This window comes from Pleurodeles waltl, chromosome 7, assembly GCF_031143425.1.
Source record: "Pleurodeles waltl isolate 20211129_DDA chromosome 7, aPleWal1.hap1.20221129, whole genome shotgun sequence".
Lineage (NCBI taxonomy): Eukaryota > Metazoa > Chordata > Amphibia > Caudata > Salamandridae > Pleurodeles > Pleurodeles waltl.
Genome location: NC_090446.1, coordinates 1,126,450,919 through 1,126,475,229, shown reverse-complemented (window position 1 = coordinate 1,126,475,229; position 24,311 = coordinate 1,126,450,919). Strand labels below are relative to the sequence as shown.

General features: G+C 48.7%; 1 protein-coding gene across 2 annotated transcripts in view; it reads left to right on the top strand.

Moving 5' to 3' along the window:
- The window catches only part of GGA3 (golgi associated, gamma adaptin ear containing, ARF binding protein 3), a 525,496-nt gene that overhangs the window by 78,566 nt on the left and 422,619 nt on the right, over positions 1-24,311 (top strand). The window contains exon 4 of one of the 2 annotated variants that reach the window (XM_069200128.1): positions 5,715-5,813. In XM_069200128.1, the coding sequence (XP_069056229.1) occupies positions 5,715-5,813 (99 nt within the window). Of the gene's footprint in view, positions 1-5,714; positions 5,814-18,945; positions 19,064-24,311 lie in introns of those variants that run through there. The other variant, XM_069200129.1, reaches the window with a different exon arrangement.

Here is a 24,311-nt window from a genome sequence, read left to right as displayed (position 1 = left end):
ATTCTGGCATGGGGTCGTGTGATCACTGCGTGTAGTGTATGTGTCTTTCCTATTTTACACGTTTGTCTATGGGCTGCGTGTCATCCCACCTGTGATCTGTCATTCAGTTGCTTAAGGCATGGGTCACAGGGCCTGCTTGACCACGTACTGCTGGTTCGGAGTTGACGGGTAGGTCATGTCGAGTGGAATCGACAAATGCAAAGCAAGTTCATTGTTATGTTGGCACATATCATGCCGTATATTGATGCCGTATATTGATATTGTTTTTATGCATATCAACACTATGTTGGACACTCTTGCTAGCTGGGCTGTTTAAAGCCCTCTGTTCTTTATAATAGCACAGTTCTACAAATTGTCATGCCTGCCTAGCTCAGAGTAGTTGGGAGATGATTGACATAACTGTAGGCTTTTATCTTTGAACCGCATTTCCAGCTCTGATATTATAATTTATTTCCTTTAATCTGGGTGGTATTCATCAGTCGCTGCTGTCTTGCCATGGAGTAGAGCCTAAAGCAGAAAGCACAGCACAGCACTGATAGCTTTTGGAGATACACAGACCAGAGAGCAGGAACAAAAATAATTCTAGGCCCAACTGTAGGCACCACGGATAGGTGCTTAGCTTTCTTGTAATCCAGGATCAGCTGTGTTTCAATATAGTTTGGGCAAATACTAACCTGGAGACCAACACACTATCACCCCTCATTGTCTATGCATCTAATCAAATGCCTTGCTAGAAAACAAAGCCATAGCTAATTTTGATAGCTAAAGACAGGACTTTTCCCATTTGTGAATGCAATGTGACACTGGGTGCTTGGGTGAAATGTAGTCCACATCACTCCCCAGAGGGCTGAGTTCGGGCATCTTTTATCTCTGAGAGATGAAAATGTTAAGACTTATGGAACCCAGCACCTTCTTTCTGCATAGCCTCTTTTTTTACAGGAAGATTGACAAAGGCAGTTTAGACCAGTTTAGACAGCTGCATAATCAGGACAGAGCAGCAAAAAGTATAATTTTAAGGTGATGAGTTGATGCACACTTACAGTATAGCTTCGTTACAGGCCTCCGCTTCCTGCTGGTCAATGGCCCTCCATTTTGTGCACTGATATTATTAGCCTGCTAAAGAAGACAAAATGTGCTGCCAAAATAATTTTGGTGATAAAAATTTCTGACTTTCAGTGGTTTCCTCCCAGTTACCTCATAAACACCCTTGGGCTCATCAGGCACTTCAGTAGTGTATATAATCGTAAATAACCAATGTCTGGTTCATTAATTTTACACAGTGGAAGAAAATAAAGTGAGGGTAGGTGCCTAAGGGAATTAATTAAAGGGCTAGTGAGTAGGGCTAAGAGAAATGGCAATAAAGGCTTGCTTGTGGGCAACTTTAGGAGGCTGGCCTGGCTTATAGTGGGTACCTTGTGGTACTTACACCTTGTGCCAGGTCCAGTTATCCCTTATTAGTAGAATAGAGGTGTTTCTAGCAGCTTAGGCTGTTAGAGGTAGCTATGGCAAAGCAGCTTAGGCTGAACTAGGAGACTTGCAAAGCTCCTACTATACCACTTATATCAAATAGCTCAATATAATAAGAAAACACAATACTCAGATTTACTAAAAATAAAGGTACTTTATTTTAGTGACAATATGCCAAAAGTATCTCAGAGGATACCCTCACTTAGGAGGTAAGTAATATACAAAAATTATATGTACACAAACCCAAAACAGGTAAGTAACAGTAAGAAAAGTAGTGCAAACAATGTAGAATCACAATAGAATGCAGTAGGTAGACATAGGCCTAGGGGTAACACAAACCATATACTCCAAAAGTTGAATGCGAATCACGAATGGACCCCAGGCCTATGGGAGGTTGTAGAGGGTCGCTGGGACTGTGAGAAAACACTAAGGTGTCCAAAATACCCCACCCCAAGACCCTGAAAAGTAGGAGTAAAGTTACCCTATTACCCCAGAAAGACAGTATAGTCGTGATAGGGGATTCTGCAAGAACCACAACTGCTACCAAAGCACAGAAGACGTATTCCTGGACCTGAGGACCTGTAAAGGAAGGGGACCAAGTACAGAGTCACACAAGTGTCAGGGGGGGCAGGAGCCTATTAAACCCCGGATGAAGGTGCAAAAGGGCTGCCTCTGGGTGGAAGAAGCCGAAGATTCTGCTACATTGGAAGGTGCCAGGAAATTCTCCTTTGGTCAGAAGATGTCCCACGGTGTGCTGGAGGTTGCAGAAGTGTTTTCAGGCAGAAATACCGCAAACAAGCCTTGCTAGCTGCAAGAGTCGCGGTTGAGGATTTTGGGTGCTGCTGGGGACCAGGAAGGACCAGGATGTCGCCCCTTGGAGGAGGAGACAGAGGGGGTGCTCAGCAACTCAGAGAGCCCCGACAGAAGCAGGCAGCACCCGCAGAAGTCCTGGAACAGGCACTTAGAAGACCTGAGGTAGAGCACCAAAGGGGTTCCCTGACTTTATCAACGTAGCTCAGGCAGGGAAATAGAGACTGTAGAGTGAATCTAAATTAAGAGCCACAAAGAATACAACTGGATTGATATTCCTCAAAACCCATATCACTATATGTGTCAGTAAACATAATTTTGTATGTCACATAAAAATACAACTCTTGAATGCACGGTTTGGGCTAAATGTCAATCTAAATTGCAAAATAAGGATTATATCAACAATATCCAATTTTATTTAATTCATTTACAAAATGTTAGAAGCATAAAACCAAATACAAAAATAACATTCACCTAACTCAGTCATCCCACATCCACAGCATGCTAAAACATCCATAATTTACAATACAAAAACTATCATACAGAAACCTTAATGATCCTAATGTCATACAGTTCTAACAACTACAAGAATGAATACAAAGAAAGTACATTCTAATATACATCACTCAAGGTTTTTGATTGATGAAGATCCAACGGTGTTAGTACAACAAATTACACTCCAATACAATAGGGATCAATGACCAAGGGAAATGATAATGATGCCATAATCTCAAATGAGACACAATAGGAACCTATAGCCTTAGAAGACCTGAGGACAGTGGTTGACTCAGAATCACAAAGGAGGGTCCCACGACGTCGGAGTCCAACTCAGTGAGTTGGGCAATGCAGGACGGAGTGCTGGGGACCCAGGCTAGGCTGTGCACAAAGGAAGTCCTGGAAAAGTGCACAGAAGCCGGAGCAGCTGCAAATCATGCAGTACACAGGTTTGCTATCTGGCGTGGGGAGGCAGGGACTTACCTCCACCAAATTTGAACAGAAGGGCCACTGGACTGTGGGAGACACTTGGACCCAGCTCCTGTGTTCCAGGGACTACGTTCGTCAGGATGAGAGGGGACCGGTGATGCAGAAGTTTGGTGCCTGCGTTGGCAGGGGGAAGATTCCGTCGACCCACAGGAGATTTCTTCTTGGCTTCCAGTGAAGGCAGGCAGCTCTGAGCATGCACCACAGGAAACAGTTGAGAAAGCAGGCAGGATGAGGCGCTACAATGTTGCTGGTAGTTGTCTTGCTACTTTGTTGAGGTTTTGCAGTCGTCCTGGAGCAGTCAGCGGTCGATCCTTGGCAGAAGTCGAAGAGGGAAGTGCAGAGGAACTCTGGTGAGCTCTTGCATTCGTTATCTGAGGAATAGCCCAGAGGAGAGACCCTAAATAGCCAGAAAAGGAGGTTTGGCTACTGAGAAAGGAGGCTTGGCTACTGAAAGAGGTAAGCACCTATCAGGAGGGGACTCTGACGTCACCTGCTGGCACTGGCCACTCAGAGCTGTCCATTGTGCCCCAACACCTCTGAATCCAAGATGGCAGAGGTCTGGGACACACTGGAGGAGCTCTGGGCACCTCCCCTGGGAGGTGCTGGTCAGGGGAGTGGTCACTCCCCTTTCCTTTGTCCAGTTTCGCGACAGAGCAGGGCTGGAGGATCCCTGAACTGGTGTAGACTGGCTTATGCAAAGATGGGCACCATCTGTGCCCATCAAAGCATTTCCAGAGGCTGGGGGAGGCTACTCGTCCCCAACCCTTCACACCTATTTCCAAAGGGAGAGGGTGTAACACCCTCTCTTAGAGGAAATCCTTTGTTCTGCCTTCCTGGGACCAGGCTGCCCATGCCCCAGGGGGGGCAGAATCCTGTCTGGGTGGTTTGCAGCAGCTGCAGTGTAGACACCGGAAAGGCAGTTTGGCAGTACCCGGGTTCTGTGCTAGAGACCCGGGGATGCATGAGTGACAATTCCATGATCCTAGACATGTTACATGGCCATGTTCGGAGTTACCATTGTGATGCTACATATAGGTAGCGACCTATATGTAGTGCACACGTGTAATGGTGTCCCCGCACTCACAAAGTCCGGGGAATTTGGCCTGAACAATGGGGGGGCACCTTGGCTAGTGCCAGGGTGCCCACACACTAAGTAACTTGGCACCTAACCTTCACCAAGTGAGGGTTAGACATATAGGTGACTTATAAGTTACCTATGTGCAGTGAAAAATGGTTGTGGAATAACGTGGACGTTATTTCACTCAGGCTGCAGTGGCAGTCCTGTGTAAGAATTGTCTGAGCTCCCTACGGGTGGCAAAAGAAATGCTGCAGCCCATAGGGATCTCCTGGAACCCCAATACCCTGGGTACCTAGGTACCATATACAAGGGAATTATAAGGGTATTCCAGTGCGCCAATGAGAATTGGTAAAATTAGTCACTAGCCTGCAGTGACAATTTTAAAGCAAAGAGAGAGCATAAACACTGAGGTTCTGGTTAGCAGAGCCTCAGTGATACAGTTAGGCACCACACAGGGAACACATACAGGGCATACATTATGAGCACTGGGGTCTTGCCTGTCAGGATCCCAGTGACACATGGGCAAAAACAAACATACATACAGTGAAAATGGGGGTAACATGCCAGGCAAGATGGTACTTTCCTACAGCAACTACCTCCTGACACGAAGGAGCAATGTGACAGGTGTAAAAACAAAAGCATTCTGATTGCTGGAATGCACTTAGGTTCCACAGCTCAGTCCGTTTTCTGTGACTTAATGAATAGTTATCCATAGGACAAAATAGACACTCAGGCCCTCATTAGGAGTTTCGTGGCCGGAAAAGGCCCCCTGCCAAACTCCTGCAGTGCAGGAGACCACCAGTGCGGTCCCCTTCCTGCTGGCCCTATTATGAGTTTCCCACTGGTCCAGTGGGCGGAAACACAGTTTCTCCTCATAATGGATTTATTGGAATTTGGCACGAGTGATGAGGAAATAATCTATTTTATTGCTTCTTTACTTTTGTACCTTTTTATGTTTGAAGACTATAAAGTGTATTCTTACCCTCCCACGTCTAAATGCAAAAGTGAAAGCACATGAAACAAAAGCTCTCTGTCTTGGATGAACCTCTGCAACCTCTTAACAACCAGTGTTGCTGTAATGTTCTACTCTTTGTTGTTCTGTGTGACAGGAGAGGGAAGGGTAAATATGGAGAGAGCAAGTGGATCCTCTGAATCTGGATCTGCCACAGTGTCTCAATTAAAGCCTTGAGGTTTCAGGGCATGTTCTGAATGTCCAAGATGAGCCTTCTTACCCACTCCCAGTTTGTGAATGCTAATGTTGCGGTGGTATTGTATTACTTCTCTGATCAGGTCCATTCTGATACAAGTGAGTGGGATCAATATAAAGGGCAGAGGATGAGTAGGTGCTAACTATAACTCTTCTGTTTTGCTGCAGGTGCTTGAAGCCTGCATGAAAAACTGTGGACGGAGGTTTCACAACGAAGTTGGAAAGTTTCGCTTTTTGAACGAGTTAATAAAAGTGGTGTCTCCAAAGGTTAGTGTGCTAGCATGTCATATTCTTCAAACCTTTTAAAGCATGCATGGTACCCTTCTTTTATAGCACTGAGACAAGCACATTCTCTGTTAGGAATATCATAAGCACACTCATTACCAATACCCAAACAAGAACACTTTGTTCTGTCATGAGCACAGTCTTACTTTAAGTTCTGTCACAAGCACACTCAACTCACTCTTAGGAATGTCTTAACTAAACTAGCACTATAACATTTCAGCATTGCAACAAACTTGTGTTTACTTTATATGAATGTTACAAGCTCACCTGCTCCTAGAGTTCTTCTCTAATGTTTCAGCCCACTAGGATATTGTTATTATTGTTTTTGTGTATTGGGGTTGAAATAAGTGTACCAGTTGTAGATACGATAAGAAATTTAAATTTTCTGCTGCTGCAGGGAGTCCAAAAGTGTTGGATAATCTGCACTGGTCATTTAGATAGGAACTCAAGTTGATTTAATGCTGTGTGATTGACACTTCTTCGACTTCTTAACCTGATTATACCTCTTTATTGCTTGGTATCAGGGAACTAGCTCCCACTTTCTTTTAGGCCTCATGCAGTTATTCCCTAATATCCAGGTTTCTTATGTAATATACATAACCCAGCTCAGCCATGTATGTACTAATGATATATATATTTTTTTTCAAATATATGTTTATTAACTTTTCGCTGTCTTACATATGCAGGTCCATTTGCGGTAACATCTTGTTTTTGTCATACACATCAATCAAACAATCCGTGTTACTGTTATACTTTACAGATACTCTGTTACATAATTCCTTAGTCATTTTGATTGCCATTTAGTGTTCGTTAGTCACTGATTCTAATATATTAACATTCCTACTTTAAATGGTTGTAATTTCTTGTTACCATTTTGAATTATGTGACCTCATAACAGTCTTAACTCAACTTCACACTATATATAAATTTAATGGCTTATGTGGGTGGGCCTTCGCATCTTTTAGAGGGAGACTCGGCCGGGGCACTTCAATGAGCGGGGATGGCCAGCCATCCGTTCTCCCCCCCCTTCCAGTAGTTATGTTGCTATTTGTGTCCAGTCAATCTCTTCCCTTTGTCATTGGGTGCGGCCTATTGGTGTGTCCGTCAATGCCCCAGTTCTAGTTCCAAGGGCCTTCCCCAAGGGCCAAGTCTGTTGGACGTATTGGCCAACTCATCCTACCCCCTCTGGAGCTATCTGTCTCTTCATCAGGTCATCCCAGCTTGTCACTAAGTCCTCCCATTCCGGGGCAATGGGGGTCTGGCGAACTCCCTTGGCTTCCTCCGCTTTTAATACCTGCAGTTCAGCCCTGGTCCATCTCGCAACATCGCCTTTCCATTCAGCCAGCAAGGGGTGACTGGAGGCCTTCCAGCCCCTTGTGATCAATCTTTTATACAGAGCCACAGTCAGGTCCAGGAAGCGTCCCCTCATTTTCCCCTGCAGGGCCCCCGCCCTGAGGCCCAGTAAACACACAGCAGGTGTTGGCTGCAGTTCCGCCTCAAATAATTCTGACAGGACCGCCATCATCTCCCCCAACCAGCCTGGAGCACCGGGCATCCCCACACCATGTGGTCAAAGTCGGCTTCCCCGTCACTACATCTGGGGCATGTCCTGGGGGTCCCCCCATATATACGGAACAGTCGGTGGGGAGTGAGGTATGTCCTATGTAGGTAATTGTATTGGATATATCTTAATCTCGTGTTGCGTGAGATCGTCCGGGGACTAGCCAGTGCTCTGTTCCATTCTGCCTCAGACATATCCCGCCCAATCGTTCTCGCCCATCTTTCTCTCAGCGAGTGCAGAGGGTCTAATGCAGCCTCAATCTGGGCTCGGTATATTTTAGCAACCAAATGGGGTTCCTCTCCTGAGGTCATCAGGAGATGTAACACTCCGTGGATAGTGGGCTCCACATTAATCGTATCCCAATGGTCCTTCAAGGTATGCACCAACCTCCTATGGAGTAAAAACAGTCCCTGAGGCACTCCCCCCCCCCCCCCCGATAGGTCAGTGAAGCTCCTCAGCACCCCCTCGTTGAAAAGCCCCCCCACTGTCACTACTCCTGCTCTCGTCCACGGTCCCAGCCCCAGGCCCCCCTGTCCTTTCCCTCCCGGGTCCAGTGCAAGGACCGATAGCGGCAGAGCTGGGGATTATGGAGGGCCCACTCCAACCCTTCTCGTGCACTGTTTCCAGCATTTCATTGCAACACTGGTCATTTTATTTTCCCCTAAGGGGGGAATCTTCCTGCCTGCCATACGTGCTACAATCCGAGCTGTGTCTATCTCGCCGTGGTCAGTGCACAAATCCAGATGTCCCCTGCCCACCAGCCAACCAGCCACCCATTGTAGTTGAGATGCTAAATAATATGCCTCAAAGTCAGGGGCACCCAGTCCACCCATATGAGTCGGCCTGCAAGTGGTCTTCGATGGCGTGCGTCTACGGCCATCATCCCATATTAACTCCCTGAGCAAAGCGTTCAACTCGCGAAACTCGCGTCTACGGCCATCATCCCATATTAACTCCCTGAGCAAAGCGTTCAACTCGCGAAACCACGCCGAGGGACCAGTAGTGGTAAATTAGCGAAGTAATAGAGCAGGCGAGGAAGCATAATCATTTTAGATAGCTCTACTCTGGCCATTATTGTTACATTTAGTGAGCGCCAGAACCCAACGAGGACCGCAGGGATCGGAGTGCCCTGCCAAGGTTACCATCCCGGAAGTCCCTTAGTTCGTGGAACACTTGAATGACCAGATATTTGAAGGTCCGCGGGGCCCAGCTCATGTCCACTGGGCATGCTCCAGGGCGTGCACCTCCTGGCCGCATGGGAAATACGAATGTCTTTCCTCGATTGAGGCGGAGCCCAGATAACGCTCCAAAGTCTTCCAGGATCTCCAAAACCCATGGAAGTCCATTAGTCCCATCCCTCAAGTAAACTAGTGTTTGATGGCATCTGTCGCTGTAGATACACATGTTGTGCATAGCCCGCCATCTTGTGTTGGGTCGGAGTGTTACAAGTTGTTTTTCTTCGAAGAAGTCTTTCGAGTCACGGGACCGAGGGACTCCTCCTCTTTGTCTCCATTGCGCATGGGCGTCGACTCCATCTTCGATTGTTTTCTTTCCGCCATCGGGTTCGGACGTGTTCCTTTCGCTCCGGGTTTCGGAACGGAAAGTTAGCTCAAAATCGGAAAATTACGTCGGTATTGTTGCGATCGGGATCGGGTTAGATCGCATCGACATCGCATCGAAACGATAACATCTCCGTTGCCCTTCGGGGTAGTTTTCGATCCCCCGTCGGGGCCTGGTCAGCCCGACCGCGTGTGACACCGACGCTGATGGAACGGACCCCGTTCCGATTCTGTCCTAAATGCCACAACAAATACCCATATACAGACCAACATTCGGTCTGTAACCTGTGCCTGTCGCCCGAGCACAGGGAAGAAACTTGTGAGGCCTGTCGTGCGTTCCGGTCCCGAAAGACGCTCCGTGACCGACGAGCCAGAAGACTGCAAATGGCGTCCACGCCGACAGGACACCAAGAATTCGAGGAACAAGAAGAAGTAGAAGCCTTCTCGATCCATGAATCGGACTCGGACGAATTCGACGACCATGAAACAGTGAGTAAGACGTCGAAGATAGCACATAAGAAAACTGACAAGGCCCAGGGGACGCCACTGCCATCAGGCCATGGCTCAACCCATAAAAGCGGTGACCGACCATCGGCACCGAAAAAGGCCGAAATAGTGCAGAGATCGTCCGACTCGGGTCGAGACACAGGCACCCAGCCATCTCGGGACCGAGATAGTGCTGCCGGCAAAGATCGACGCCGAGAAAGCGGAGCCGAAGCTGCTCGCCGCAGAGACAGCGGCACCGAGGAGGATCGACGCCGTGAGGGTTCGACTCCGAAAAAGAGAAAAATCGTCTCGGAGCCGAAAAAGAGCGTGGACATAGTTTCGGTGCCAAAACGACCCGCAACCGAGCCAACTACCGGTTCCTATTCAGAGGAACAATCACTGGCCTCTCAAATGCGAACGCATAGATTCGAAGAGGAATTACAATCCACCGAGGTGGACCACACTCAAAAAAGGATTTTTATACAGAGCGGAATAGGGAAAATAAGCACCCTTCCCCCTATTAGGAGGAAGAGGAGACTTGAATTCTAACAAGAACTGGCACCACAAACAAAACTGGTGAAGAAGGTAACTCCGCCACCCTCTCCTCCACCTGTAGTTCACATTTCACCGGCACAGACTCCGTCACATTCACCGGCTCACACCACCTTAAGCCAAGGTGACCAGGACCAAGATGCTTGGGACTTATACGACGCCCCAGTGTCAGACAACAGTCCAGAGGCGTATCCTACAAAACCCTCACCACCAGAAGACAGCACAGCATATTCACAAGTGGTGGCTAGAGCAGCAGAGTTCCATAACGTGTCTCTACACTCGGAGCCTGTCGAGGATGACTTCCTCTTCAACACCCTCTCTTCCACACATAGCACCTACCAAAGCCTGCCTATGCTCCCAGGAATGCTAAGGCACGCAAAGGACATATTCAAAGAGCCTGTCAAGAGTAGGGCAATAACACCGAGGGTGGAAAAGAAATATAAAGCACCTCCCACAGACCCAGCTTTCATCACCTCACAACTGCCGCCAGATTCGGTTGTGGTAGGGGCAGCTCGCAAGAGAGCAAACTCTCACACATCAGGCAATGCACCACCCCCGGATAAGGAGAGCCGCAAGTTCGATGCAGCCGGTAAAAGGGTCGCAGTACAGGCTGCAAACCAGTGGCGCATCGCTAACTCTCAAGCGCTCCTAGCGCGATATGACAGAGCCCACTGGGACGAGATGCAACACCTCATTGAGCATCTACCCACAGAACTACAAAAGAGGGCGAAACAAGAGGTTGAGGAGGGCCAAAACATCTCCAATAACCAGATACGCTCCTCTATGGACGCAGCGGACACAGCGGCAAGAACAATTAACACGGCAGTAACCATACGAAGGCACGCGTGGCTACGAACATCTGGTTTTAAACCAGAGATACAGCAGGCGGTGCTCAATATGCCATTCAATGAGCAACAATTGTTCAGACCTGAAGTGGACACGGCAATTGAAAAGCTAAAAAAGGACACTGACACTGCAAAAGCCATGGGCGCGCTCTACTCCCCGCAGAGCAGAGGCACTTTCAACACCTTCCGCAAGACAACCTTTAGAGGGGGGTTTCGGGGCCAAGCCACACAGGCCAGTACCTCACATTCAAGACCGTCCACCTACCAGGGACAGTACCAAAGGGGAGGCTTTCGGGGCCAATATAGAGGAGGACAATTCCCTAGAAGCAGGGGAAGATTCCAAAGCCCCAAAACACCTACAACCAAACAGTGACTCACACGTCACTCATCCCCTCCACACAACACCAGTGGGGGGAAGAATAGGTCAGTATTACCAAGCATGGGAGAAAATAACAACAGACACTTGGGTCTTAGCAATTATCCAACATGGTTATTGCATAGAATTTCTACAAATCCCTCCAAACATACCACCAAGAACACAGAATATATCAAAACAACATTCGGACCTCCTAGAAATAGAAGTTCAAGCATTACTGCAAAAGAACGCCATAGAACTGGTACCGGATGCACAAAGAAATACAGGAGTTTACTCACTGTACTTTCTAATACCAAAGAAGGACAAAACACTGAGACCAATCCTAGACCTCAGAACACTAAACACATACATCAAATCAGAACACTTTCACATGGTCACGCTACAGGAAGTGTTACCATTGCTAAAGCAACAAGATTACATGACAACCTTAGATCTCAAGGATGCGTATTTCCACATACCAATACATCCGTCGCACAGAAAATACCTAAGGTTCGTATTCAAAGGAATACATTACCAATTCAAAGTATTGCCGTTCGGTTTAACAACTGCACCAAGAGTCTTCACAAAATGCCTAGCAGTAGTGGCTGCACACATCAGAAGGCAGCAAATACACGTATTCCCGTATCTAGACGACTGGCTAATCAAGACCGACTCACTGACAAGGTGCTCACACCACACAGATCAGGTCATACAAACCCTCTACAAACTCGGTTTCACCATCAACTATGCGAAATCACACATTCTGCAGTGCAAAGTACAACAATACCTAGGAGCGACAATAGACACAACAAGGGGAATAGCCACTCCAAGTCCACAAAGGGTTCAACATTTCCAAAAGATTATACAACGCATGTATCCAACACAAAGAATACAGGCGAAGATGATATTACAACTCCTAGGCATGATGTCCTCATGCATAGCCATTGTCCCAAACGCAAGGTTGCACATGCGGCCCTTACAACAGTGCCTAGCATCACAATGGTCACAAGCACAGGGTCAGCTTCTAGATCTGGTGTTGATAGACCGCCTAACATACCTCTCGCTTCTATGGTGGAACAATATAAATTTAAACAAAGGGCGGCCTTTCCAAGACCCAGTGCCACAATACGTGATAACAACAGATGCTTCCATGACAGGGTGGGGAGCACACCTCAATCAACACAGCATACAAGGACAATGGAACGTACATCAGAGAAAGCTGCATATAAATCACCTCGAACTACTAGCAGTTTTCCAAGCATTAAAAGCATTTCAACCAGTCATAACTCACAAATACATTCTTGTCAAAACGGACAACATGACAACAATGTATTATCTAAACAAATAGGGGGGGACACACTCGACACAGCTGTGCCTTCTGGCACAAAAAATATGGCAATGGGCAATTCACAACCACATTCGCCTAATAGCACAGTTTATTCCAGGGATCCAGAATCAACTTGCAGACAATCTCTCTCGAGATCACCAACAAGTCCACGAATGGGAAATTCACCCCCAAATTCTAAACACTTACTTCAAACGTTGGGGAACACCTCAAATAGACTTATTTGCAACAAAGGAGAACGCAAAATGCCAAAACTTTGCATCCAGATACCCACACAGGCAGTCTCAAGGCAATACCCTATGGATGAAGTGGTCAGGGATATTTGCGTACGCTTTTCCCCCTCTCCCTCTCCTTCCATATCTAGTAAACAAATTGAGTCAAAACAAACTCAAACTCATACTGATAGCACCAACATGGGCAAGGCAACCATGGTACACAACACTGCTAGACCTATCAGTAGTACCCCACGTCAAGTTGCCCAACAGGCCAGATCTGTTAACACAACACAAACAACAGATCAGGCATCCAAACCCAGCATCGCTGAATCTAGCAATCTGGCTCCTGAAATCCTAGAATTCGGACACTTAAACCTCACACAAGAATGTATGGAAGTCATAAAGCAAGCTAGAAGACCATCCACTAGACACTGCTATGCAAGCAAATGGAAAAGGTTTGTTTGCTACTGCCATCAGAATCAAATTCAACCATTACACGCATCTCCAAAGGATGTAGTGGGTTACTTACTACACTTACAAAAATCGAACCTGGCCTTCTCTTCCATTAAAATACACCTCGCAGTAATATCTGCATACCTGCAGATTACCCATTCAACTTCACTATTTAGGATACCTGTCATTAAAGCGTTTATGGAAGGCCTCAAAAGAATTATACCACCAAGGACACCACCTGTTCCTTCATGGAACCTCAACATCGTCTTAACAAGACTCATGGGTCCACCCTTTGAACCTATGCATTCTTGCGAAATACAATTCCTAACCTGGAAAGTTGCATTTCTCATCGCCATCACATCTCTAAGAAGAGTAAGTGAAATTCAGGCGTTTACAATACAAGAACCTTTTATCCAACTACACAAAAATAAAGTAGTCCTGAGGACCAATCCTAAATTTTTGCCAAAGGTTATTTCACCGTTCCATCTAAATCAAACGGTAGAGCTACCAGTGTTCTTCCCACAGCCAGATTCCATAGCTGAAAGGGCACTACATACATTAGACGTCAAGAGAGCACTAATGTACTACATCGACAGAACTAAAAACATCAGAAAAACTAAACAACTGTTTATTGCATTTCAAAAACCTCACGCAGGAAACCCAATATCGAAACAGGGTATAGCCAGATGGATAGTTAAGTGCATCCAAATCTGCTACCTTAAAGCAAAAAGACAACTGCCCATTACACCAAGGGCACACTCAACCAGAAAGAAAGGCGCTACAATGGCCTTCCTGGGGAATATTCCAATGCACGAAATATGTAAGGCAGCCACATGGTCTACGCCTCACACATTTACCAAGCACTACTGTGTAGACGTGCTATCCGCACAACAAGCCACAGTAGGTCAAGCCGTACTAAGAACCTTATTTCAGACTACTTCCACTCCTACAGGCTGAGCCACCGCTTTTGGGGAGATAACTGCTTACTAGTCTATGCACAACATGTGTATCTACAGCGACAGATGCCATCGAACTGAAAATGTCACTTACCCAGTGTACATCTGTTCGTGGCATCAGTCGCTGAAGATTCACATGTGCCCACCCACCTCCCCGGGAGCCTGTAGCCGTTTGGAAGTTAGCCTCAACTTTGTACATTTGTAAATATATTAAATCTTAAATAGGTACATACTTATTCACTCCATTGCATGGGCACTATTACTAACAAACAACTCCTACCTCACCCTCTGCGGGGAAAACAATCGAAGATGGAGTCGACGCCCATGCGCAATGGAGACAAAGAGGAGGAGTCCCTCGGTCCCGTGACTCGAAAGACTTCTTCGAAGAAAAACAACTTGTAACACTCCGACCCAACACCAGAGGTGTTACGACCAGGAACAAAGCCGTTCTGGTCTGCATGCACAAGTGTGGTCATGAGAGGGAGCAACCGGCCAGCCATGATCTTACTAAGGATCTTAAAGTCGCTGTTTAGCATCGATAAAGGACGAAAGTCCGTCACTGATGCTTCCTTGGCGCTTGTCTTGGGGAGTGGCACCACCAAGGCCTCACGTAATGTGCGTGGCAACTCCCCGCAGTGTAATGCCTCAGAGTACAGTTCCACAAGTTGGGGTGCCAATAGAGATTTATATTTGTTATAAAAATCCATAGGGAGACCGTCTGTACCAGGGGTCTTCCCGGGGGCTAATTGCGCTATGGCCTCGCCTATTTCCTCCGCTGTCACTGGTCCCCCCAGGCTCTCTCTCTCTTCTGGGTTCAGTGTTGGCAATGGGATTTGCTGTAGAAAGTTATCAAAGGCCTCTGGCCCCAGGTCACCAGGCCTCCCATATAGCTGTGTATAATATTCCCTAAATGCGTCATTTATGGGGCCTGGTCTGAGTCTGCGGTGTCCCCCCCCATCTAGTACACTCGTAATGGGCTCGCTATACCCACCTGGGCGCACCAGCCACGCCAGCAGTCTCCCCGATCTGCCCTCCACCGCTTGTAGGGATGCCAGATATTTTTGCCTGCTATGGCACCTAAGCTGCTCCTCAATCCGGGACTGTTCTCTGCGGACACGGTTATATTCCTCGTTCTCCTGAGCTGCAAGACCCCGTCTCAGTTCCCCCTCATGCATGTCCTTCTCCAGGGTAACCAATTCCCTTCCGAGTGCACGTTTCATCCCCACCGACTGCCCCAGGCAGAAGCCCCTCGTCACCACCTTGAGTGTTTCCCATTCCGTAGCCCTAGAAGGGGTGGATCCACTGTTTACCTCAATATGTTCTGCCAGGTGGCAGCGCAGGGCCTCTCTGTATGCTTGATCCTCAAGTGCTGCGGGGGTAAATCTCCAGGATGGTATGGGGGGGTCTGTCCTCCGATGCCCTTAACGTCAGCAACAGGGGATTATGGTCAGATAAAGTGCGGGCAAGGTATTCAGAGCGTGTCATGTTACTCATCAGACCCGCTGTGCAAACCACTCTATCAATTCTAGTGTGCACCCGGTGGAGGCCCGAGTAATACGAGTAGTCTCTAACATTTGGGTGTTGCTCTCGCCAGACATCAGCCCCCAGGTGCTCAACCATTCGCACAGTCTTTTGGCTGTTTTTGTTGCCACTGCCCCTTGGAGTGGCGGGGTTGACCTATCCGCGTTTATGTCAAGTACTGCATTGAAGTCTCCCCCAATTAATAATTCTTCAGTGCATTGGCGGGTGAGGTGGCTCGATAAACCTGTCATGAAGGAGACCTGGTCCTGGTTAGGGGCGTAGATGCAATTCAGGACTATCGGGGTACCATGTAGCCTCCCCTCCAGTAGCACAAATCTGCCCTCCCGGTCTGTGTTGGAAGCGTCTACTGTTAGCGGGACCCCTACTCTGATCCATATCAGTACACCCCTTGCGTAAGCCGAATACTCTGTGGCAAACACCTGTCCCCTCTATCTGCGCATCAGTTTTTCTCCCTCCCCTGATGCCAGATGGGTCTCCTGTAGCATTGCCACCTGTACCCCCCTTCTCTTTAGGTAGGAGAGAATTCTATGTCTCTTAGCCGGCGTACCCATCCCCATGACGTTCCATGTTAAGAGATTGTAGTCTGCCATCTCTGTGTATCAGTCTGGTAAAAGTGTCCCCAGCTCTCCCGGGGCTCGGATTTGCCCCTTCACATATTCAGCCTTTTGCTATAGTCGGGCTTCACCACCCACTTTGCCATTTTAACTTGTAACTGTGTTCCCGAACTCCCAAACCCCAGGGCGCCTCCCAAACTGTAGGTTGCCCAGTAACCTGTGCAACAGTGCAACTTTTTTCAAACGTGTGCCAGCAGTACTCGCCAGCCTGACTAGGCAGGCGAGGTTCTGATCAGGGGGTCGGCCAGGTCCGGAGGGGCCGCTTGTTCTCACGTTGTGCCGTATCTCCAGGGCCTTTTGCGGCTTTTGGATTAGCCAAGTTCGTCAGCCGTCTGCGGAGTCACCTTCGGGGCACTAGCCGAGCACCCCATCTCTCCGGCAGAGGACACCAGTGTGTCGTCCGACTCCTCCTCGGAGCCCTCCTGGGGAGACACCTCTCCACCCACGCGGGCCGCCGCCTCCAGGGCCGCTTTCCTGCCCTATTCTTTCTGTGTTTGCGTTGGTGTTAGTCGTGGGCGATCTCTGGTTTTCCGTCCCCTTGGGGCCCGGCGAGGCCCACCCCCAACCGGGTCCCCTCGCGCCGATCGCCCCGTTTGGGACCCATGTGACTCTAGCCATTCCCATGCCTCCTCTGGAGACTGGAGGAATGTGGTCTTCCCTTCCAACATCACTCTTAATCTGGCTGGATAGAGCAGCGAATACTCGATCCTTTCCTCTCTTAGGGCCCTCTTGACTGCCAGAAACGATGCACGTTTGTTCTGAACCTCCAGTGTAAAGTCCGGAAATAGTGTCACCTCCCCGTTCGCTACTTTAAACGGGCCGGACTCTCTGGCCTTCTGCAAGAGGATGTCTCTGTCTCTATAGTGTAATAGTTTGGCGTTCACAGCACGGGGAGGTCTACCAGGGGCAAGAGTCCTCGATGGCACCCGATGCGCCCCCTCCAGCGTGTAAAAGGGAGTCAGGCACCCAGGTGCAACTGTCGTGTTGAACCACTTCTCCAGAAATTCCATCATGTTCGTCCCCTCGGCCCCCTCAGTGAGGCCCACCACGCGTACGTTGTTCCTCCTGTTCCTGCCTTCCGCGTCCTCAGCTTTCTTTTCAAGTCGTGCCACTCTGTCAGCAAGGGAAGTCACTTCAGCCGCCAGGTCTTTTTGCTTCGGTACGATGTCCGCCAACGTGGATTCCGTTTCTTTAACTCTGTCTACCAGTTTATGGTGATCCGCTCTCAGTAGACCCACCTCAACCGCGACTTGGTTGATGTCCCGTTGTAATGTTGTCTTTGTGTCTTCTATCGCCCCTAGTATTTTATCTAAGGTGTCCTGTACTTTAACTTGTGCATGGTCCTGTGCGTCCGCTTCTTTGTGCCCCGGCGGCACCGCGGGGTCCATGGTTCTATTCTTGTGACGGCTCTTGGGGGACATCGGACGAATCAGGGGTCGCACCCCAGGGGCCCCAGCAATGGGCCAAACGTTATTGTGTGTTCTTCTCCGTCCTTGCCACCGCTCCCTGGTCTTAGTAGGCCGCTCCGTAGCCCCCCGGGTGGTCCCAAGTAGGTTCCAGTCACACCACCGGTCGCCTCTGATTTCCGGTTACGGAGCCGGGGCCCCCGGTTGTCAGTTCATGGCAACCTGCCACTCTTTTCAGCTCCGGTGGTCCTGTTGGCTCTGCCGCGCACTGCGTGCCTAGGGTTACGCCCCTCCGCTCAGGCCCTTTAGTGCGTCGTGGTCTCGGTTCGGTCACCCTTCCCCGTGGTATCTCAGCCACTTCTTCACTGTTCCCCCTGCAGCGGCAGCATCTGCGTCTTGACCAGGTTCACTCACTCACCCCTCGGGCTCCATCCGCAGTGCCACTCACGTAGGGGCCGCCGGCGCTCCGGGGTGCTTGGAGCGGTCTGCGGGCTCCACCCGTTAGATAATCTGCCCTCTGCTTCTTTTGTAGGGTTTTGCCTCCTCACTCGGCGTCTTCTCTAAGCTTTTTCTCTCCCTCGCTGGTTAAATCCTGCCTGGGGGTCGGCCCCACCTCGCCCCCAGCCAAGCTCCGAGGGACCACAGCCCAGCGCGTTCGCGAATTGGCTCCTGCCCCAAGCCAGGGCGCTCTTTCATCCGCCTCACCGGCCTTCAATGGTTCTGCTGTGGCCCCCAGGGGCCTGCCGGGGTCCCCCGGCAGCTGGGCCCTCCGCCGCTCTCTCCACACTCAGGGCTGTAGCCCCCTCTTGTCGATATGGCAGCCGGTCCCGGCTCAATTCAATTTCGAGGCCGCACCGCCTCCCTGGCGTCTTTGTATTCACGGGCCAGCCCCAGCGTTCACAGGGGCCGTGCCCGCATCTCACTGCAGCGCCGCCCTACCGCTTCCCAGGGCAGGCCCCCCGGGCCCCTGTCGGCCGCCCCAGCACCTCCGAGGCAGCGGGGAGACCCGGCCGGGGTCCAGACCGCTTCCGGGCCGTCCGCTCCTGCCCCGCGGCGGCCCGCCGTGCAACTCAAGGCCGCGGCTTCGATCGCAGAATTAGGCCGCCGGTCCCTTTCCGGCCGGCCGGTCCGACTCCGCCCAAGAACTCCTCCCGGAGTCGCGGCAAGGGCACAGCAGCTCCCTGGGCCAGCCCCCAACTCGGTGCTCTCACTCGGGCCCGAATCGGCCCGGAGATGGCCCGCTTCTTCTCGACCAAATGGACAAAATCATTGAGCATTCATCAAAGTTTCTCCAGCTCTTTAAAGTGCTTTACCAGCAACTAGTGGAAGTGAGCAGATCGCAAGTAAGCAATCTTTTAGGAAGAGAATGTGTCTGCATTTGGGAAATTGAGTTTTAGTCTTTGCCTATTACACTTTATTCAATTTTGCAACTTCCTTCTTAGGCTCCAGTGTTCCTTCACTCATGTTCTCCAATCCTGCAAGTATTATAAATCGATTTTTGGGATAATTTACTTTATAGCCTATTGCTTCTTTTTGTCAAAGGGGAACTTTTTAAATTGCAAGTAACAGAGAAATTCCCTACAAGTAAGAGAAACAGCAGGTCAATAGGTCATGAATTGGATGAATACCTCTGTTGGTCTAGTCACCCTAAGCAACAGGATAATTTTCCATCCTTGTTTTAGCCCTTAGTGCCCATAAAGATTGAGCATCCAGTTGTGGTCACTCGCACACTACCTTTTCTCCCTATTCTTGTAGTTTACTTATTCCCTCCACATCTACTTATTCGATATATGTTTTGAAATACATACTACTCAAAAAGGACTAGTAAGGCAACAGTAGTAGTATGGGGCGAAGATAATATTACTACACAGTCAAAAGCATATTATGTATAAATGGCCTTGTACATGATTAGACATATGAGTCGGTGCTGTCAAATTTACAAGCTTTGCTTCAAAAGCCTGTTTGTCTGGTGGAAGAACTCACTCTATTACCCCAACAAATCAGTTTGCCACACTCTGGCACATGTATTGCAACACTGGTTACTCAAGCTGTTTGTTTTCCTGGTATGGGTCTAAGCCCTTACTACTTTTAAACCTTTCCTAAATGACCCATCTGGCTAACTAGAATTCAGTGTTGGTTTAGGGGAAATGTTTGCTCACATGGTTTATAAACGTCTTTGTGACTATAGGGATTTCCCTAATTTCATGAACATAATAGTAACCACTAGCAGTGTCTCTCAGTGATCAATCATATTGGTCGATTGGTTTTCTTCAGCTATCATGTAGTGAAGCCTTGGGATGCTTTTTTTTAATTTAAAAATCATTTTATTGGCAGTATTAAAATGGATACAGTTTGCAATACTAACAAGGTGATATACAATCTAGGTAAGTAGTACTTCAGAAGACAGTGTTTCAGGCATGACATTTTTCTTATTGCCGTAGACATCCTTCCCTTTATTATAACCACTCCAAGTAGACTCTACCACCCTCCCTAACTTGTGACATCGTCCTCCCCCGTACCCTCTCCCCAGCCCAATATGCTCTGTTCCACACCTGACAAACCTAATTGGCAGTAGTATTGCAGGACACTCAATTGCTGAAATCTGTCTAGCCTAAGAAATCAGCCGTAGGCTGCAATGCCCAAAATGTAAGCCGTGAAAGCATCTACATCAGTTAGAAACTAGCCATGCAGAACACTGATGATATAGTGTAACAGTAGAGGAATGCTCAAGGGGGATGTGTTTGGGACGCCTCTTAATTATGTGTCAGGCTGGTGACTTTGGGATCATTAAAAGCAAGCTAATATTCAATATGAATAGAGAATGTTATCAATCTATACCTAAAATCTTATCTGCATCCATTCCCTGTATCATACACTTCTCTGGTGTTATTATTGGCCACTTAAAAAAACACCCGGCAACACACCCTTTTCAAAGGCTTCCGTATACACAGCTAGCAGTGGCTCCCATAGCAAATCCATGTATGTCTGGTAAAATGCAACACTAAGCTCATCTGTACCCGGTGTCTTTCCTGTGTTAATGTTTGAGGGCTCATCTTATGTCCGTCTAATCCAGTGGTGCATTCAGAGTCGCTCTTGCAGCTTCATCTGCCTTGAGAATATATGCCACATCAAGAATAGGTGCTGTGCCTCTTGTATCATCTTGGCCCGTTTTTGTATATAGTGTCTTGTAGAATTCCGCGAAAAGGGATGGAACATCCCAGTGAGTGGTCAAAGACACCCCATTTACGTCTTTGATTAATACCACCACATTCCCCCCTCTTTCTCTATTAACTAACCAAGCTAATAGTCTGCCAGGGTAGTCCCCCTTTTCGTGTTGTATTTCTGTTACGTTTTATAGTTGTGCTTCCCAAGGGTGTCCCGGGCCTCATCCACTTGCTCCTGCAATCCCTGTCGCGTTTCCCACACCTATGCAGTATGTGGGGCCTGTCAGCGATCCTTCGTTCTAGTGTTATGACTGTGTGCTCCCAGGATTTGTGCACCCCATATGTTGTGGCCAAGCATTTACCCGGTATAGTCACTTTGAATGTCTCCCAGAGCATCCCAGCTGATTCCACTGTACTTGTGTATTGCCTCCCTGATTTCCTCCCAGAACACTTGGTCCAGTAGCGCTCATTGCTGTAGACACCACTGTGGAATTGGTACCACATATATTTGATTTAACAGCTCTACCACAGATAGAGCACGGTCTGATAGCATGCAGTCCAAATATTGGGTTACCCAATATTGCTCAATTTGTTCTGGAGTCTATCCTAGAGAATGCCCCGTGCGGGGGAAGATAGAAAGAGTAATTCCTCATAATGCCATGCCGTGTTCTCCAGAACATCAGTAGATTGAATGTGTCCATAGCCTGAAGTTAGGGCCCTGGAGGATCTGCCAAGTGGTCTGGTGTTAGGCCTGGAATTGTCTAAATGTCCAGTACTGTTCTGCTTTCCCTCTTATCTCATAACCGAGCTTACAGAAGCGCTCTGGAATGCACTTCTGAGTTTAAAGAAGACATTTATTGTTATTAAATCCCCACCGCAAGGTTCCTGAGAGACAAAATTAGTAGATTGGAAGCACACGTTCAAAAGTGGTCGCAGCAATGAAAGCAAAACATATCAAAGTACTTCTCAGTTGCAATGTACACAGCAAATATATGTGATTATATTATAGCATAACTTCAAAGCAAAGCATAAAAGTCAAAATTCATTACCATATGGCCTATAGCTCAGCTTCATCTTTCTGGGGTCTGCAAGTTGATGACTCCGGTCAACTGCGAGAAAGAGATTTTCTACCCAAACGGGAGACAGGCAACTGACGTCGAGCTCCTGTCTGAAGTCAAGCAGATTCAATCCACCTCACCGTAGTCCAGAGTCATCCTTAAAAGCAAACTCAGTGTGAAAACCGAAGAAACTTGGAGAGTGGCCAATTCTCCTGTGCTCCCTCGCTCTCAGACTGGATTGCGAGGTAAACACAAAATCTACGTGCTCTTATCAGCTAAGGTCTGGTGTGAAAAAAACACAGCTTGGAAAAACACAGCTCATCTGCAATGTCTCAACTGCAATGTCTAACCCCACGTTAAAGCCAATAGGCAGCTAACCTAAATATCAAATGTAATGTCTAATGTCATGTCAAAGCCAATAGGCAGCTAAACTGAATGCAGAATGTAATGGCTAATGTCATGTCAAAGCCAATAGGCAGCTAAACTGAATACAGAATGTAATGTCTAATGCCATGTCAAAGTCAATAGGCAGCTAAACTGAATACAGAATGTAATGGCTAATGCCATGTGAAAGCCAATAGGCAGCTAAACTGAACAAAACATATAGGGGGTGATTCTGACCCCGGCGGTTCACTACCGCCGGGGCCAGGGTCGGCGGGAGCACCGCCAACAGGCTGGCGGTGCCCCGCAGGGCATTCTGACCGCGGCGGTTTGGCCGCGGTCAGAAAGGGAAAACCGGCGGTCTCCCGCTGGTTTTCCGCTGCCCAAAAGAATCCTCCATGGCGGCGCAGCTTGCTGCGCCGCCATGGGGGATTCTGACAACCCATGACGCCATCCTGTTCCTGGAGGTTCTCCCGCCAGGAACAGGATGGCGGTATGGGTTGTCGTGGGGCCCCTGGGGGCCCCTGCAGTGCCCATGCCAATGGCATGGGCACTGCAGGGGCCCCCGTAAGAGGGCCCCACATTGTATTTCAGTGTCTGCATTGCAGACACTGAAATACGCGACGGGTGCCACTGCACCCGTCGCACCTTCCCACTCCGCCGGCTCAATTCTGAGCCGGCGTCCTCGTGGGAAGGCTCTTTTGCACTGGGCTGGCGGGCGGCCTTTTGGCGGCCGCCCGCCAGCCCAGTGCAAAAGCCAGAATCACCGCAGCGGTCTTATGACCGCGGAGCGGTGTTCTGGAGGGGGGAACTCTGGCAGGCGGCCTCCGCCGCCCGTCAGGGTCAGAATGACCCCCACAATGTGCTACTGGTGAACATTGAGCAACTAATATGCGCAGTTGTGAAACACAAAGTCATTGGTCAAACACAATTAATAGCATCACAAGTACACAATTGCAGTCGCCCTTCAAGAGCCCATTGTTGTGGGCCTAAAGTGTTAGGGTTTGTACTACTGTCTCAAAAAGTCAGGCGTGTCAATGTTTGGGGCATACGTGCCAGTAGCACTGTGGGTCTACCTCCTATCTCGCCCTCTTCGCCTACATACTGGCCATCCGCTGCCTTTTGTTCAGCCATCACTCTGAGGGGAACACTAGCATCCACCCACAACAGCACCCCACCTGCCTAGGAGATGAAACTAGAGTGCCATAATCTACCCCCATTTAGCCCGTAGTTTCTTGTGTTCTGGTGGTCGTAGTTGTGTCTCTTGTAACATCACTATTTTTGCATGATGTTTCCTCACGCAGGACCAGATTCTCCCTAGCCTCTCTCTCTGGTTATCTGAAGTACATAGCCCCTGTTTGTGATCCCCTCCCCCGCCCCCCCCCCCCAACACCAACCCAGCATCCACAATTGACACACAGTGTCATCCCACCCCCCCCTCCCCCACCGAACTGCTTTCAATCGCCCCTCTCCTGGTGCAATACCCCCGCAGGGTCCCCGTGTAGTCTCCAGTACAGTATAGTAGTCTCCCCCCAGGTCTCACACACATGTTGGAGAACAATGTTGTACATGCATTCCTCTCCAACCTCAGTCAGCTAACAAGACATTCTCAAACCACTGTAAAGTGTTCCTACCCCTCCCACAGGCTTGAATATATTAGCATCAGTGATCCCACCCTCCCAGCAATCGTAGCTGCATTTCAGTAGTTATGTGACACCCTTTAGGTCTCTAGTCAATGATTTTCAATGAACTGCATAGCGTCCTCTGTGTTACCAAAGAAACGTCTCCTTTCTTGGAAATCTATTCAAAGACAAGCTGGTGGCAGTAGTGCATAGTCCGGTCCTCAGTCCCTGAGTTTCGGCTTCACTTCCATAAACGACCTCCGTCTCCGCTGGGTGGCCACTCCGTAGCCCGGGTAGAAAGAAATTCTATTCCCATTGTACTCCACAAAGCCCTGCTGCCAATATGCCCACCTTGTCCTTGTATCG